At 41.3% G+C, this 18,593-nt stretch overlaps 1 protein-coding gene across 3 annotated transcripts in view; it reads left to right on the plus strand.

Annotated features, from left to right (window-relative positions):
* LOC126869018 (tyrosine-protein phosphatase 99A-like) overlaps positions 1-18,593 on the plus strand; it is a 419,963-nt gene that overhangs the window by 148,236 nt on the left and 253,134 nt on the right. For all 3 annotated transcript variants that reach the window (XM_050625099.1, XM_050625100.1, XM_050625097.1), the window contains exon 2: positions 5,986-6,279. In XM_050625099.1, the coding sequence (XP_050481056.1) occupies positions 5,986-6,279 (294 nt within the window). The remainder of the gene's footprint in view (positions 1-5,985; positions 6,280-18,593) is intronic.

An 18,593-nucleotide genomic window follows, 5' to 3' on the forward strand; every position in this document is an offset into this window, starting at 1 on the left:
ATTTCCGCGGCTTTAAACACCGTTGATATTTCATCGCTTGGAAAGTTGATTTCGAGAAGTTCGCTTGATTCATGGCCCATTTCCTCTACTCTGCTTTTCCTCTGTAATGAGAGTCCGGTACGATAGATGTATCTTTACAAAGATAGAAGGCTGCTTGTCGAATATTTTCTAATTTTTCATCGTAGCCTCGAGTGAAAATCAGGGACAGCTTTTTTCCACGATTCTTTCCTATCGAAGTAAAGCTCGCAGGTTCGAATAAAGATCATGTGACGCAAAGTTGACGAATACCACAAACCAGACGCTACTCTGGACAAGCGTCGGTGGCGTAGTAGATTTTTTGCCGCGCTGTCACAGAACAGGCGAGAATGTCGTCTAATAACGTGACGTAGGTGGCACGAGAACGGGTTGCTCGAACGCTTTATGGCCGCGCTTCTGACGAAGTTCAAAGAGTAACGAGCCACGTTAACGTTTCGTCCCGGTTGCGGCGCAAGTTCATAAAGCATTGGCGTTTCTTTGATGCGGCTGCCGTATCGCGTGCAGAATCCCATTCCCAGTCGTTGAACGATCAGGGATCACGCGGACAGACGGCTATATTTTCTTCCTGGTGGCGGTCTGTATGGCACCATCGTCGATGATGCTGTGGCAGGCGCGTGTTACCAAGTGTCCGGTGAGAAAACTTTATACATTATGTTAACCTACGCGCGAAATGGCCTTCCATGAAGTGGGTGGAAAGCGCGCTAGGCCGACGAAAACTTTCCTTTCCTCTTCGAATAACGCGATCCTTCAAAAGGAGCTGTTCCTTGTTTGTTTTCCTGTTTCGCCCGAGTCTCTGTGTTTCGCAGTATCGCCCTCAGCCTCTCCTTTTTCACAAGTAAAATATATATCACGGAATAAGGCACTCGACTTCCTGATAATGGAGGCACAGTCTCGATTCACTCGGATCGTTTAATATACTTCTTTGTGCGCCTTGCTTGAATGCGTTTCTATCCGTTTGAACTGCTTCGAGTTAAGGGAAGGTTATGACACGACCGCTTGAATTTCAAACGTTTCCTCGCTATTCGCGAACCACGTCGACTAAAGGAAATCCCTTTACGCGTCGTAATTTGGTTTGGAGTAAACAAGAAAACGCACGTCAAGCCCGACTCTGCACTCCTTCCTTCGGAAAGGGATTTAGCGTGATTCGCTTTCTTTCGGGTCTCCAACCAGCTAGAAATTTTATCCGACCGTTTTAACGTATGCAATGATCGTCTTTTTCTTAAGCAGAGTACAGCGAGCGATCTACATCATTTATATGGGCATGGAAAGAAATTGCTATCTGGAATAATTGCGTAGTGAGAAAGTGAATACAGCATTTGAAATATTTTAATCGAGCTAAACGAGAAAACGTTTCTTTTTGAGAGAAGAAAGAAGGGATTATATTCTAGCTAAATGCTTTCAGGATAGTTATTATATCGGTTTCAATATTGAAAAAAGATAATACTCTGTACAGCATAGAGAGTATCATCCATATTAACAATTCTTTGGTCAAAAAAATATACGCAATTTAAAGTTCATAATACACATGAAACGTGTCATTCTTTCAGTTCAAGGAATTTTAGTTTTCAGACCTTCTTCGTTAATATTTGATCTTTGATAAGAGTAAATTTCGAGTGAATTCACAGAGTGGTGAAAAAGTAGCGAAAGCATAGCAAGTCGTGGATATTTGCTGCACTGTATATTTTGTGAATTTCGCATAGAAGTAGACATTAAAAAGTAAAGAAGAATTACAGAGAAAATATCGGTAATTGAATGTTATACCAAACTTTTAGCAAAGAAGCGACGAAACTTCTGAGACCTAATCGAACGTTTATTTTTTTAAATATTTAAACAGCAGCGTATATATTTCTAGAACTTCAAATCAGGCGAGAAACATCTGTGTTTTCATCTTCCTTTATACACTTTCCTGCAGCGAATCATGGAACTCTCGTAGCCAGCTGCAATTGTTCCTAGTTTTTACGATCGGTCCGTATGGACGCGCGACACGAGCGCCTGTAATTCCGTTCGTCCCAGCACGGACGATATTCTTGCACGCTGCATACGACACTTTATCCCTATCGTCTCGTTTCCCTCACTCGATCGGCCAGTACTTGGAACAGCTGCACGGACGGACATCATTTCTCCGATGCACGTTCCCATAGCTCTCCTGGAATCGACGAAAAGCCCCGAACGTTGAAAGACGGAAACTGGTCATAGATGGGAAGAGAAGGAATGCGTTTAACCCAAAGCCGAAGCTGTCCGCACGGGCGCCGAATAGCTCTGGATGTTCGTGCAAAGTATGTCGGAAAAACTGGTTTTCGAATGAAAGAAGAAGTATAGGACGTAGAGCTCTTGGATGTCGATGTTGAAGCACGGATTGATTCAAGTAGTAGAAAGCGGAATATACGCGGCGTATTCCTCGGATTTATTCTTTATAATTCTTTTTATTTTTTATTTCCTGAGAAAATACATATTTAGAGCTGGATGCTTGAAAAGGATTAGAAACTTTTCAATATTATTTTTTGACCCGTTATTTAACATATATTAACATATATTCTAAGGCATAGACGCACGCGCGGAATCGTTAAAGGGTAAATGAATATAGCGAAACTGACAACTAACAATCGTTCTAAACCGTAAGAAATTTAAATAATTCGCTTTATTTTATTGATACGAAACATATGAAAAATTACTATCCCGAGGAAGTAGATTATAATAATAAATTCTTTTCGCAAACACACGCGTATGGATTAACATAGAAAGAAGAAAAAATATCACATGTACATAGTAAAGCTTTCTCTGTGTATACGTAAATACGGTTACCCGATAAGCCCGTAATAACGATAGAACGCAACGTATGCATCAGCAACAGCAGAAGTACTGAAAATCGGAATTCTCATTTTCTTTAAATTCTATGGAGCATCACAAGAACGCGAAATTCGATATCGTCCTTTGAAATAACCGGAAGATCTATTCCGGTCGTTTAGTGATTAGCAGAAACGCGGTAGTAAGCTGATTGGTGTAGCAAAGTTATAATGCAGCCGATGAAATTATAGTAAAGTCGTCTTGACGTAATTTCCATCGTAACTTCCGGTCAGAACTACGAATCGATGCAGAATGTCGGATGGTCAAAGTTCAACCAAATTCGCAGAACCATTGGGCGGTCTCTGATCGCTAGCTATGCCGGCGAAAATCGGTCTGCGTCACTGGAAAAGAGGATTGAACGGATACTACATACGATCAGTGGTGTGTAGAGTATCGAACGTACGACGAAGAAACAGAGACAGAAATAGAGTTGCGGAGTGAGAGTTGGACAAAGAGGCGAACAGCGGCACAAACCAGAAATGGGTTTACAGAGTCGACACGGGCTAAGTTGCACTTTATGCACGTATGAATACGCGTGAACCGAATGCTCGCTACAGCGCACGCTCACGGTCCAGTTTATCAAAGATTGGAGATGGAATCGTTTCGTGAATCACGTCATAACGGCCTTTCGGTTTTGAAGAACGCGATTTCGCGATCGAACCAATCCCCCTAGCCGCTCGGTCAATTCGATACTATTCCGTTACCTCGCTACCTCTCTCTTTTTCCTCTCTTCTCTCTCTTTTTTTCGCACGCTGGAAAAATCGCTTGCTGATTCAATGGAGCTACCGTGGCTCGAAATCGTGGCGAGCCATTCGCGAAAAATGAAAAAAACCGCGCAGAAATTTCGTCGGACGGCGAAGGCGGTGAAAAATGTGAAAGCCGTAGACGGAAGTTCGTGACGATGGTCCAAAATGAGGAAAAGCAAGAGTTTTAATTCGTCGTTCCCTTTTCTGCTTACGACGAACACGACCTCGAAACTTCAGAAATATGGAAATTGCCGTTCCAATAGCGTTAATTGATCGACTTCTTGTTGGAATCCGCGTAACTAGGGCCAAGGGAAACAGTGGGCAGAAATAATAGACCGTAGCCGCGCCGCGATTACTACGGTTAATCGAAGTATGCACACTGGATCGAAGATAACCGATGTTTAGCTGGATCGTTATCGAAACTCGAGGGTTTAAGGGAGAGGAGTTACTGCACGAGGGAAGGGAGATAGGAATCGACAGTTGTATATCGACGTTATCCTTTCATTTATTTTCTGCTATGATCAAATTGTTTTCTCTTGCTACGCCACCGATGAACATTAATGAAAGTCGTTGAAAGTAGCAATGCGAAAGAGCGTCGTATTACTTTTTGCGTGAAATGCAGCAAACTTGAAAGAAGACAATCGAGAACCTGAAAAAGTAATTAATTACGAACAAAGGAAGATAGGGCTATAGACGTTCGCGATTATAAATCGGTTAGTATCCTCGACTATGATAATTAAATTACAGTCGTTCGTGCATTTATGAGAGACTTGCAGGTAGAAGAATCTACAGAATGCTGATATACGTAAACATACAAAGTGACCCAAATAAACTACTTATTGTAAAATTAAAAAAGCTGAACAGGTCTTTAAAGCAATCTTACTTTTTTATGGGATCATGAAATTACCTACATATTTGCATAAACATCCGCAGTACAGCAATAACATTATACTACGTAATTTGTCATCATCTTGCAACGCAGTACACCATTCTGCTATTACGATCGAATTTGCTCTTTTTGCCTGTCATCAACGAAAATGAATGGTGGAAGTAATGTAAGTCAATGAAAGGAAGTAATGAAAGTCCAAGATAGAAGGGCACCGTAATTCGTCTTAAACATGGTAAATCCGTAACCAGGTATAATTTCGAATCAAGAATACAATCGTTTAGTGTAACCTACCGTCTACGTCGTTGCAAGATTGGCATTAGCGTTGACCTTGTCTCTATTCGAACACGTAGCTCGTAAATTCAAATCGCGGCGTGTCCCTTTTGTTCCGAGATCTGGCGGGCTCCGTACCGGCACAGAATCAGCGTCGGAAGGACTATCCGAAAACAGGGAGCAGTTGAGCTAATTGGACTCTTTGCCAGGGAGTTTGACTCGAAATTGCTTCGTAACGCGAGAGACACCGAGCGGAAGCGCGCTTAGCGCCCGCGCCCGTTTCAAGAAAGTGCAGTCGTTGCCATTTGATCCGTCTCGTTGCATTTAATCTGCTCGAATGTCGCTGGTTACGCGTCCTGTAGCGCCTTGCTGTCCTAACGAAGGAGAATCAAATTGTTCGGAAGAGAAAATTTGCAAGATGGTTACATCTAAACAGTCGAACCTTTGCATCGTGTGTTTCGTGACGTCTGAATTAATGGTAGGTTGACAGTTGTAAGTCGGGTGGTTTTAAAGTCAAGTTAGGTAACTGGGTGCAGGAAAAATCAAACTCGGTCAATGCAAAATACCTATACTTAGGTACGCACTTTCTCTTCCCTTATTGTCGTCCCATAGACGCACTCATCGGTGGAAGAGTGAACCAATAGGAAAACTGGACAACTATCTTCAGCATCCCATAGTCATTCGATCAGAATAGAACTAAACTTATCGTATGTACACATCGTCAAACACTCAAACTTCTACAAAATTTCAAACAACAATCTCAGATCCTTAAGAAATTTCGAGTACCGCGAGATTCTCACATAAATAAATAAATCGAATAAATAGAAAATACTGGAAATATAAATATCGTCTCATCGTTAATTTACACGAGGAAATGCGATGTGATATTACTTTGAGCGGCATAAACCCATTGTCCGTGCTTAACTTCGTTAACGTAACCGTGTCGCATCAATATACCTGCCGAACTCGCGAAATGTTGAAACTTTGAAACGACACGAGACGACTGGTCACGGCCATAACAATCGTCCAGAGTAGAAAGCGTGGAAAGGAAGCTCGTTTTATCTGACCTCTGGCGAAATGGTCCTGACGCAGCCCGATCGTGCAGATCCTCGCAGTTCACGGATAGAGTTAGCTTTCTTTGTTTTTTATTCTCGCGATAACGGCCACGACGTGATGGACGAACAATCTCTCTGTTTCCAGATTCCATGGTGGGAGAGATGGTCGTCGAGGCTGGGAAAAACGTGACGCTGAATTGTCCAGGAGTGACAGAGAATTCTCTCATACTGATGCTCGAATGGAGGGTTAACAGCATGCAGCTGCTTGAGTACAGCAGCAACACTACCATCGTATGGAACCATCAGAACAGGGTGTCGTTGTCGTTGAAAAACTACGCGCTCCAGTTCCATCCGGTCACCGCACAGGACACCGGAGAGTACACTTGCTTGGTGAACAGCCGCAGCATGCCGGAGGCTGTTATCAGTCTAATAGTTCATGGTGAGTGTTCATTCCTTTTTAGTGTTTCTTTACGTTTCACGTCAGTCTACTCGATTTCGCTTTGATACGGTTTTGCGCGACATAGAAATCGTTTCACAAAGATTATCAAACGTCGATTGAAATACCGTCACGAGTGGAAATAAATTAAATTGGCATAAAATGGAGCCTGTTCCTTTTCTGTGCATGGAAAAATTGAGCTTGTAACGATCGAAATTGCCGTACATTGAGCCACACTTGGCCATCGTAAAAATAATCACGACAAATCCTGCCGAGTCTCTCGATTTAATCTGTCAGGATTGTCCCTCTCTCGCGAGTAAATTAAAAATTAACCTGGTCTCGCGTACCTCGTCGCTTGGCACCGCGCCAAACGGACCAAATGGGTCAGTATATTTGCGTTTTAACCTTGGCGCTCCATAATTCTTCTCGGCCCTTTTGAAACCATGATTCGCATGTACGTACCCATTTATAAAGTTCTGACGATCCAATCCAACATTGCAGTGAAAAAACGTTCATCTGTCTTTTTTTTCTGGATCTCGCGTAAAAGCTAGAAAATAGAATATCTGTCGTGAAACAATGTGAACTGGCTGAAATTGAACGATTCTGAGGAATTATGTAAGCGGAACGTGGTCGGGTCATGCACCGTGGCAAATTTTGCAAGTCTTATTATTTTAAAGGGGGCCATCGAAAGAGTGGTCGGGTAACTAACGAAGGCAATTTTCGAGTCTTGCAAGGCGCGCCGTTCAACCGTGCGGTAACCGAGCTCCTGGCAACTTCAATCCCTCGTTCCTTCAACGATATTGGATAAACTTGCGAGCCAGCGGGGCTAAATTTCCGGCGTAATGTAAAGGCAATTTACATCGTCGTTCGGATAATCGAGGAAACTCTGGCGAACGAGCATCGAAATTGTACATCGACCGTTCGAAAGCTTTCGGATCTTTCGCCATTACGTTCGAGTTACTACGCCCGACAAGGACGCATCGATAAATCGTTTATCCACCGAGGAAGGGACGGTTCTTTGGCTAAGAAATTTTTTTTTTTCCAATCCTGAGACTGGCCGAGAGTCACGAGTAAGCGCCAAAGACGTTTCCAACTTTCGAATGCGTTTCTTCTGTTTCTCGGTGTTGTTAAAAATGAAGAAAACTTTCCCGGGGCAGCTATGTTGCTTTTAGCCGGTAACTGTGCACAGAAGGAGCCCTGGGACCACTGGGAATTCTCTGCGAGTTGCGCATCGATCGTTCCTCCCTTTGAACCGTGTTGGAAACTAAAAATCCTATAGTTAGTGTACTCTCTGTAGTTTGATGGAACCATCCGACTTGCAAGCTAACGGTGCCTAAAACCTAGCGAACGACCATAGTTCCGTGCTCGTCCTTTCGTCGAACATATCACGTAGGGAAATTAATCGATCCTTTTTCCGCCGCGTAATGATTTTCGTTCGTGCGTCAACGTCTAGCAATTTGTGTTTACCAAACTGGATGGGAAAGTAGTCCAAGTTTACACGAAGTTCGCGATGTCGACTAAAGGGGAAAAGAGATAAACGTGGACGCGAAAGAGAGAACGAAGGAGAGGGATAACGCGATAACATTCTTCCTAACTATCTCGTTGCCCTTCTAATGTTTTATTTTACACGTGAGTTTCCCTTCACTTGTCGCGGTATGTTTGCCGTAAGTATTTACGGCTGATTTGAATTCGTCACGTGCTACCTACCGCGTCAAAAGCTAACTTTTCCGAGCGTCCCATAGGCGTCGGAATCGTGGGAGTTCTCGTTAAAACTTCGCCCCGCATAACTTGGCTGAAAGTTTCGCACGCGCGCGCGCGTGCATCTCTTACTCAGAAAGACAGAGGGAGAAAAAGAGAAACCGGAGCCCCTATCGCGTTATGTCTCGGTCATTTGCATTCAATGCACGATCCGCGACTCCATTTGAATAAGAAGTTCGCCGTGGTTGAAACGAACTGCTTCGAAAAAAATAAATTCAATATTTTCCCCGAGATTCTTCCTTCCATTGCCTGTATCCGGCAAACTAACGACATTTTCGTGGATGATTAGCGACGCGATGCTTTCATCGTTTCTCTCTTGAATTGGTTAGAGTAATCATACATTTTTTTATAGCATTCATTGAAGCGTTGAATGTGTGAATTAATTTCATACTTTTAACTTTACTTGTTTCCAATAATACGTTCTCCAATTCAAACATTTTCCGATCTTTTGACAAAAGCGTTTTAAAAACACGTCATTCATATTCACGCGACTTTATTCAATTTTCGAAATAATTATTTTAGGTCCCTCGTGTGTACGCAACTGCACACTATATAAATAATTCTAATTAAAATTGTATGAGGAAAATAAAACGACAGAATATATTCATATTTCAATAAAAGTTCATATCAATTTTATCAAAAACATCTGCATATACCCGGTAATTGAAAAAGAGAGGAAATTGAAATCCGTCATTCTGACAGATTCGTTAACTATGTATTTAACGATTCGGTATTTAACGATTATTTTCATGTTAAACAATCGTTAAACAGAAACTGGATTTTTCCTAAAAAATGCCAAGTTAATTCTCTCCTTTGATAAGCAAGATATTGCAAATCGCATTGTGCAACACAAGCAACGTTCTTCTGGGTCATACGGATTAATCAACCGTTTCTTTTTTTCCTTTTTACTTAAAAAGTCAAGTGGTAAAAGAGTGAAAAACATTCTCATGGCGTTTATGTAAAGTTTAGTAACTACAGTAGCAACTGAGTCGCGCGGGAAACAGTAAAACGAAAGAATAAACTTTCTTTGTCGACGGAGTTAATCGTCGTGGATGAAAGTTCGCGTTTGACAGGTAAACGGGCAGCGATAGTCGGCGAACATTCAGAGGGATATTTCGCTTTCGCTCGATCCCGATTTCAAATACCGCCTTTTATATCGTATATTCCGCGCGGCGTGTGATAGTGTCCGGAATTCCGGACACGTACCGTTTCGACGGTAACCAATATCCGCGTTATATCAACCATTAAAATGAATATTTCTGGAATCCGTGGCGGGTGCGGTTTCGTGACGCCTCGTTTCCCGGAAGACTTCCGTTCTCCTTGATTTTTCCGCGAACTTCTTTCGAACTTGCTCGCGCGGCGCCTATTTCTGTTTGACTTTTCCATCATTGCGAAAACCCTTTAGTAGATCCAACGCGATGCGACGCGACGAGGCGAATTTTCTTTTCATGTCGACGTGAGTTTTACGTGAATCTTACGTGGATCTTTCTTGAAATTACGATTAGGCGCCACTGGGACGAACGAATGTTTCGATCGATAACCCGGTTCCATTATAAATACAGCCACGGATTTCCATTTTCGGGACCTTCCACTTTGGAAATTAATTCTACTTTTAAAGCTTTGTTACGTCCCCTATATTCTTCTTTCGTTTTTGCGGTTCGAAGCATGGGTAGAACTTTGCATTTTATGACTCTCTTTCTATTTAAAACTTCTATGAAACGTACGTAGCGAAGGTAGATGATATAACAGAGCAGACGGTTAAGTGTCGATGTCTTTGGTGCCGGCTCGAAAGTCGGATGATTATTTGGACGGCTGGAAAAGTTGAGCCTCTTTAAGATCGGCGTAAAAGCTTCGCGAAATGGAACGGTTTTCTGTGATTTTTCAAGCAGATTTTCTGGAAGTTAAATCAAATTCACCAAAGGGACTCTGTGCCAGGCAGAAGCGATATTCGAGCTTTGAAAATTCTCCGCGTCGTACGCCTCGTGACATCGATGTCCTCGTTTCGAGTCTCGTCTACCAAAGAATCTTCTTCTCCTTTTATTTGTTATGCAGCCAGATCCAACGATGTTACATGGTGAATAATTGTCCGAACTTTGTGCCAACTCGACGAACTCATTGAAATTCATATTGTTTATACGAACCGTAAAACGTTACTTTCAATGAGATTCAAGGTGACATCCGCGTTTTACAAGTGCCTGCTGAATACTGAAATCGTTCTTTAAGATGAAGGAATTTACCGAATTTACAACGTCTACGATGATTCATCGTATTTTCTGCTACCTCTTCATTTACCGAGAAACAAGAACTCGTAAAACCGTTTCGTAATGTAATAACGACAGTTACTTCGTTCATTATGTCTCATTTCCATCTCAATCGAAGTAGCTCGCTCAAAAACTTCTGCAACTCGTCGACAGTCCACTGTTAGGAATGTCTGATTTCATAAAGGCGATGGAATTTTAAAATATTGCCAGAGAACGTTGGAAAGCGAAGACGCCACTTTAGAGGCGAATACCATTCACGAAAACAATCAAGGGAGTTCGTGCAAATGCATCGTTTCGAATAGCGATACGTTTAAAGTTTAAACGTGCTTCAAGATTCAAGATATTACAGCTACAACAACACTTAACAAACGCAGACAAATTTTTACTTGGTTCCATGCGTGTCGATCTCCACGAACTAGAAATTCTAAAAATGGCTTCACATTTGTTGTCGATATTTTAGAATAAACTCTCGATATCCTCGTCTTGATCCACTGATACTTCCAAATACAAGGAGTACGTATCAACCAATAGGTAAACAAAATCCACGTAAGACGGTCAATTATAGCATGGAGAAAGTGGTCCTCATAATTAAAAGTTACCATCAAAATTTGAAACATCGTTGGCAATTAATCAAACAGTAACACGTCAAACTTCTCAACGAAATATTAAGCCGAAATATTAACCATTGTGCACTTGTAACGGTTCAACCTGTCCAAGGAATGATCGGAAACATCAACGCGATTATAACTTGGGAACAGGATTACCCGTGAGATAAGTTTATGTTGCCAAAGTGATAGGCAGACTTGTTGTTTCGACTAGCTGTTTGTGCCGTTGAAATCCCGAACGCTGTTCGTGACATGGGGAAGCGCAGGGCCGCTCGTCGACTTTCAAGGTTCGTTTCACGTAAAAATTAACGGAGAGACAGGGAGACGAAGACTCGTGGATCGAGTGGATCGAGAAAGAAGATCGACGAAAGAGCAAACGAGAGAAGAAAGTGGAGGTACAAAGGCAGTCAAGAGAGCGCCTTGATAACGATCACCGCTTTTACTCCACCTCACACGAGCTGTACCTTTGTTTTCCCCGTTTCTCCCCCACCCCCTTATTTCTCTGAATAGCGCACACCACCCAGCCTCTAGCCCAGTGTTCGACTCCCTTTCCCCCACCTTGTCCTCTATATCGGTGCCCGGAACCCAGCGAAGATAACTACGTTTTCCAGGGAAATGGTTCGAATTCGTTGGGATGTGGTTTCGGAGCGCGAACAGCGTGTACAGGCAAAGAAAGGAGCCCGATTGAATATGGAAGGGGCTTCTAGGCCGGTCTCGTTAATCTTCAAAGGACTGCACGAACTCTGGGCCAACGTCGAAATTGAATAAATGTTTTCTCCTTTTGTCGATGCTCATGGGACGCGTATGGGCGAACAGCTCACACATGCAGGAAAATGTAGGCCCTCGAAGATCGAAAGTTCATCTAACTTTATTCCGCGTTCTACATTCTTTCGTGGTATGTCATGTGGAATAGACGAAACACGACAGGCTTCTCGATCGTGGTTTTCACAGTGAGGATTGAAGATTAGGGAGAAAGGACATTATGCAGCGGATAGTATATATAGGTCATAGACGATTTTCGATCAAAATAGGGTTGAATCTGTTTAAATCGACTAAATCGTGAAAGTGATTTTTCTAATTCAATCGATACTTGCATGCATTCATAATAACAGGGAACGTAGAAAGGTGCAACTTGATAACACGTATCGCTATCCATCTGTTTTATCGAAGTAAATTCTACCTGGTCCGTAATTAAACATAAATCTCTTTTAGAACTCCTCCACCTTACAAAAGCGCACATTTATCGAAACGGAAAAACGTATTATAAAAACACTGAGCATGTTTAATAAGAATATCGAGGAGTGTGTGATATCCCTCGCGTCGTCACTAATACAAAGATCACTGCAATGTGTCTTTTCAAATAAGCGTCGACAAGATTGTAGCGTAGTCAAGTGAACGTGGTACCCACTCAGCTCTATTTATCGGTTTTTACGGGGCCCTGTATGCACGACCCGATTCGATGCACTTTGTCTCCGCATTTACGACTCCCAACAGTAACAGAGCGACAATGGGTGAAAAACGTGTCTCGCAACGAACAAGGATTGTTGGCCGAAGTGAAACAGTGCCCCGCGGTTTCAAATTCGATCTCTCTCTCTCTCTCTTTATCTCTCTGTCTCTCTTTCTCCCTCGTGTATACGGTCCCGCGTCGGGTTTTTGTTTCCTTTCTCTGTGACTGTTCTCACTTTTTCAGCGTCCTGCCTTTTTTTGCCTGACGCCACGATTGAGAAATTCTATTAAATCAACTGAAACGATGATATCGACGCGCGTAGCTCGTAAATCAAGCTCGTCCAAAAATCGCGATCCGTTGGTGATGGAAAGGTCGATAAAGGAGCCAGGCTTGACGGATTTTGATACTTTTTATCGGCACAATGATGGAGTTACTCGAATCTTTTTCCATTCGCAAGCAATGCAATATCTAGCGGATAACACTGTTACGATATAGCTATGATCGAACGTTTATCGTATCGCAACTGTTGTATCGCAATTTTAAGTGAACGTGAAAGAGGAAGCAGACGTGAAAATGCACGAGAATGAACCCGAGTACAGCGCGGAGCTAGTAAGAAAACCATAGTAAGCAATGCGAGCCTGATTGGTTATTTTATATAGATCCAATACAATCGAAAAGATAAACGCGTGTATTGGCCGAAAGTTTCGCATATATCGATAAAACAATGTAACAGCACGCGACCGTGAACGATAAAGAGCAGTACTACTTCCCTTGTTCTTGCGCTGTTCCGCTAGACATCTTTTCAGCACCGTACAGTACATTAGAAAAAGTTTCCAGTTGAATTTTAGTGCGGAAGAAAAAGAACTGCCAAGAATGTAGCATAGGAGTGAACGAGGCAAAAGGGCTGTGCATTAATTATTATACTTTTCAGAATATGTACATTCTTGCTGTTACTCTATTATTCCATTCGTTCTCTACTGTTCTATTTTTTGTAACTTGTTATTAAATCCGAACAATTTATTTTTACGAAAGGAATTTATATTTCTGGTTTTTATTTTTGGCACAATCTATTCGAGATATAATTTACCCCAGGATAAACGAACTTTTGATACTGATTATTCAACTTGAATAGTATCTAGATATTGTGCTCGTTGCTTTAGTATAATTTCGTTCGTCTATCCCAGAATAAGAGACTGTTGAATGATTCACTATGAATCCGAATAACGGTGTAAGTTATAATTATTTTGTTGATAGATAAGAAAAAAACGAGCCTGTCGAGCGTCATAATTACTATCAGAGCCCTTTAAATTATAGAGTATTAGTTTATTATAATATGTTATTCGTTCACCGTCATTTAACATCCTCGATAAACAATTAATAATTCATCACTCATAATAAACTCCACGCAAGGAAATACAATACGTCCACTTTAACGACCGTTTGAAAATACACGAATTCTCTCCCGTTTCGTTTCTAATCCTCCATCCATCGAGGATTCATGAAACAATCCGCGGTATCGTTTATTCGCGCTTTGACACGGTAATGTAGCAAACGCGTCTCGGTTCAAGGGGGTGTTCGAGAGAAAAGAGCGGATGCTCGTGGAATCCATTCTTCCCAGACGCACAAAGCAGACTGGAATTATCATGCCGCTGGTTTACTGCATCGGAATCCGGTGTTCAGCGAGCCGGGCTATGAATAAACGGCAGTCGTTTAACAGCGCTATAGTTTTTTCGACTCGTGGCGAAATCATTTCATTCATATGCATGACAGACTATGCTACGCTGGGAAAGTAATACGGAGAGACAGTCTAGACAAGGAACGAACGGAGGGAGAAAAGAAAAGAGAGAGAAAACCAGAATATAACGAAGGAAGAAATACCGCTAAATCTCGGTGGCGCCTAACGAGCCACGATTATTCTTCGGATAACGACCGCCTCCAGACGCGTCGGATCTTTGCATGATGAACGCGCCTACGGTATTGTTTGTGTCGATTCGTCCCCCTGGGACGGCCACTTCTTTTTCCACCATTCGTAAAAGCGTGTGATTTTCTCGAAAAACGATAAATCGAACGACGAATGTTGATTTTAACCCTGAGGGTGCGGATACCGATGAATACTGGCCGAATCATAAGGATTTTGTTTAAGTTGAGCCAAACTTATCTAATTTTTACAAAAATGAAACGAAACTATTCAGGAGACAGGAAATTTTTATAAATGTATTGTATACGTAATAGGAAACATTTTGGAGAAGGGGATACTAAATTTGGAAATTGTAAATAAATAAAATTTTTTTAAATAAATAATATTCATATATATTGTACACCTGTACCAGTATATCTACCACATAATATTTATTTTTATTACAATCGTTTGTGATATTTATTACCATTCCCATCGCATGTATAACATCTAGGGTATTCCAGGATCTTTTTCTATACAATGTTTCTGTAATTTTCCCCTCGATCGATTCTGTAGGATTTACTACTTGCTTATAAAAAGTTATTCTACGATTTTCAAAATCACGAAAAATCAATTGATAATTGTTTTGGCAATAATTGGAAAAATATCTGCATGTACAATGACTCGATCATCGGGTGGCGAGGGTTAATCGGGTTGCCTGAAGCCCCTGTAACTCCCGAAGACATTGTGAGCGCAATTTGCAAGAACAACAACTCATTAAAGACCATTTTGTTACGCCTATGATCGCAACGGGGCATCCTCTACTTCGGTGAAAGGGTAAGAAGCTTTCAGAGAGGAAGTTCGCAACAAGAACACTTCCAACAAGAAGTAGCGCTATCCTTGAAGACATGGCGCCAAGAACTTCGTCGACAGTAAAACGGCTGAAGTCAGGATTTCGAAACTGCCACGGTTACGTTGAAAGGTATTGAATGTTTCACGGTTACCTGAAACGCGTCTAAATAATCATAGCTGTTTTCTTTCATCGTGTAACTTTCACGCTTAAAGCGAGTATGCGAGTATGGAACAAACGATATATAATTAGAGCAAATGAAAAGATTTAGGAGGAATATCGCGCTGCAGATAGCTCGCAGGAAAGCTCGCTGTAAATGGAGGAATAAAGCGTCGAAAACGATCCCCTCCGCGTCAGTTGCAAAGAGTAAATGGAACAGCTGCTCGACGAGAGGAGGAAAGTGAAAAGCAGTAGAGAGAGACACCGATAGAAGGAAGACGCCATGACGAGCAAGAGGGATTGCGTCCCTCTGCGACGGGGCAAATAAAATGTCTCTTTGTATCTTGCCAGGAAAGCCGTCCCATCGTCTTTCCACCATCGCAACCCACCCATCTCTACACCCACCCATCTCTACACCCACCCATCTCTACACCCACCCCCTTTTCTTTCCTTTTTCTTTACCAACGTCTTCGTCTTTGTAGTGACAATTCTAGGGCGTATTCGAGTTCTTTTTGACACGATTCCTAGTCGCGGAAATTGCACGACGAATCTCTGTAATCAAAGCTTCTGACTTGGCGATCGAGTTAATGGCATGTATGTACATCACGCGTGTAAGCGGTTTAACGACGGATTTATCGTTGACTTTATTTACTGCCGCGCATGCAGGTAACTTTATTCGTTTCACTGGTCGACGACATTTTGCGGTTATATTTTTTGAGTATGATTTACGAACGGATTAAATAGAACCTAAGATAGCAGTCTTTATAAGGAACATGTTATTGAAAGATTGATACATACTTGACCATTTTTCTATGTTAGTCTTTGCTAGATTCCATGCTGAGAAAATACGATTTATATCGAGCCTTTGTACATTTATATCAGTTTATTACAAAATGGATTGCTTTTAAGATAGGTACGATAATTAAACGTAACGGATTTTTGATCGTGTGGGTTCTTCAATCGTTGTCAATTATTCATTTCATTCTCATACAAATTTCATACCGACTATTCAATTCATTATTCATTACTACATTTACTTGTACAATGTCTGGTTTCATCAACGTTCTTCGTATCAACAATATTCATCTATAGAATAACTAGGAATATTTATAATCTGATAACTCGTCAGTCTACGATACATTCGACCATCCATTCAGGAATAATACACGAATCTTTAAACGTACTCCATCGCCTATGTATCTGACTATATTTGACGATATACGAGCCGCATAGCAAAACGTATTCGTATTCGTAGGTAGGTCAGATAACTGGAGCGACGAGTTCGAAATATATGGAGCCAAAAGGGAAAGACCATCCTGACGGAGCAAATAAAATTTCCCCTTCTCGAGATTACTCCGCTACCTGTCTTCCAGACGTTATTGTCAGCTTGAAGAAACGTCGAGCATCGAGTCCCGTCGTACTTTCCACCCCTCTCACTTCGCTGCCATCCTCCTTATTCTTCCTTTCTGTCGTCCATCCTCTGGTATCAACGAATCTTACAACTATTCGCAACCTCAAATGACTGAAACATCGCCGACTCCCGCCTCCACTTTAGACTTTAACTTTTGAATGGCGTTTTTTGCTTGTTCTCGCTGGTGGACAATGAACCTGCAGACGCTGGCTTGCTCTTGGAATTTCTTGTACAATGTGATAGAACATAGAGATTCGAGAGGAAACTTGGAACAAACAATCATGAATTCTCCTTTTAGAAGTTGAGCGTGTATTTGGTGTTTGGTTATACTGTGGTCGAGCCGGCACGTTATTTTTAAAACAGCTCCAATATTAGAATCGTCATGTGTTTTCTAGATACCGGGAACATTTTATTTCTTCAATTTTGTTTTTCTTAGATGATCAGAATAATAGATACGATAATATGGATAATCAGGATTCACTCAAACTTAAAAAAAATAGGTTAAGCGCAATTTTTAAACTGATGAAATCGTATATTTAGTAGATTCAGTGATATAATATAACGATATAAAGAATTATGCAAAGAGTTATAAAAATGTAGCAGACTTTCTAAAAATCATTTCACCGTCATTGTTTCATTAATCTCGCAGGGATTAACAGAAGGTGTTAAGTTCGTGTCTTCGCATCTTCCCTTCTCAGCAGTAAGAGTGTCAGAAACCAAGAATTTTCGAAAGGCGTATTTACTTGAAATAATACGACGAACAAAATCAGACCTGCAGAAAATTTCATAGTATCTCAGAATCTCGTCCATCTGACACAAATACGAATACTGTTGTCGTTCTTCTTACATCAAAGTATGCTAAGACCTATGCATTCAATCAACGTATCCCTCGGTCAAAGACACTTGAGTTATACTTTAATTTTTTTGCAAGAAGTCAATTAGTCATAGATTTTAATCGAGTGAACTCATAAATCGTGTACAAAATAAACAGCACATCAACTGTTATTAATTCGATTGACTTTCTTTCTCTGGCCTTGCAGTTCAATAGATCATTCGAGATGGTGCACACACTGCAGCAACATATATCAGGACAATTCCTCTGGGATTAAAGCCTTTTTTCTATAGTAAATCCACAACTGCAAACCAGGCACACTCGCGCAACACCCCATCCGCGGACTCCTCATCCCCAACAGTCATCGCGTTGAAACCAGGGAAAAAGCGTCGAGTCGGTGTTCGCTACGGTACAGCTGCTCGCAATTGCAACAAATCTCCTCGCCCGCAGGCTTGCGGCTATCGAATTTCGGTAATTCGAGTCGCTCGAGTATTTCTCACTGCACACCGTAAACATCGGCAGAACTATTTGTAAATTTCTCGCCGCGAATTCGATATATTGTACGTTCTTGACAAAATAGGCGCAACTTCCAAGAATATTTCCACACGACGATGACAGTCTCGAGAGGAAAACCCTAGGCGCGCTACTGATCCCATTACCATGATCCCTTAATTGAATTTCGCGAAGTCGCAAGGATGATTTAGCACGCGTTTGATTTAACGTTTGTCGCGTTAATCAAAGAGATTCGGTTAAAAAACTGAGATAACACATTGACGAATGACGTTGAGATATACATGGTTTATTAATCAGCTATAATTGGACCGTAGATATATATATGAATTTTCATATGTGACGCGTGTGTTCCTTCAACGATATCAGTAGATTACGGATTTATGTACATTCGTGCAAAATTTAAAGATGTACAAATGCACAGAATGCATATCGTATGCAAAAATATGTAAAATATTCAAAGTAGATATTCTACAACTTTTAATAGATAAAACAAATTTCCTTTTAAGTTATAGCCTTTTAGTTGTGTCCATAGAAATATAAATTTGCATTTTGTAGTATATTTATTAGAATTTGTCTCGTTTTCT

The sequence above is a fragment of the Bombus huntii genome, chromosome 8 (assembly GCF_024542735.1).
Source record: "Bombus huntii isolate Logan2020A chromosome 8, iyBomHunt1.1, whole genome shotgun sequence".
NCBI classification, from domain to species: domain Eukaryota; kingdom Metazoa; phylum Arthropoda; class Insecta; order Hymenoptera; family Apidae; genus Bombus; species Bombus huntii.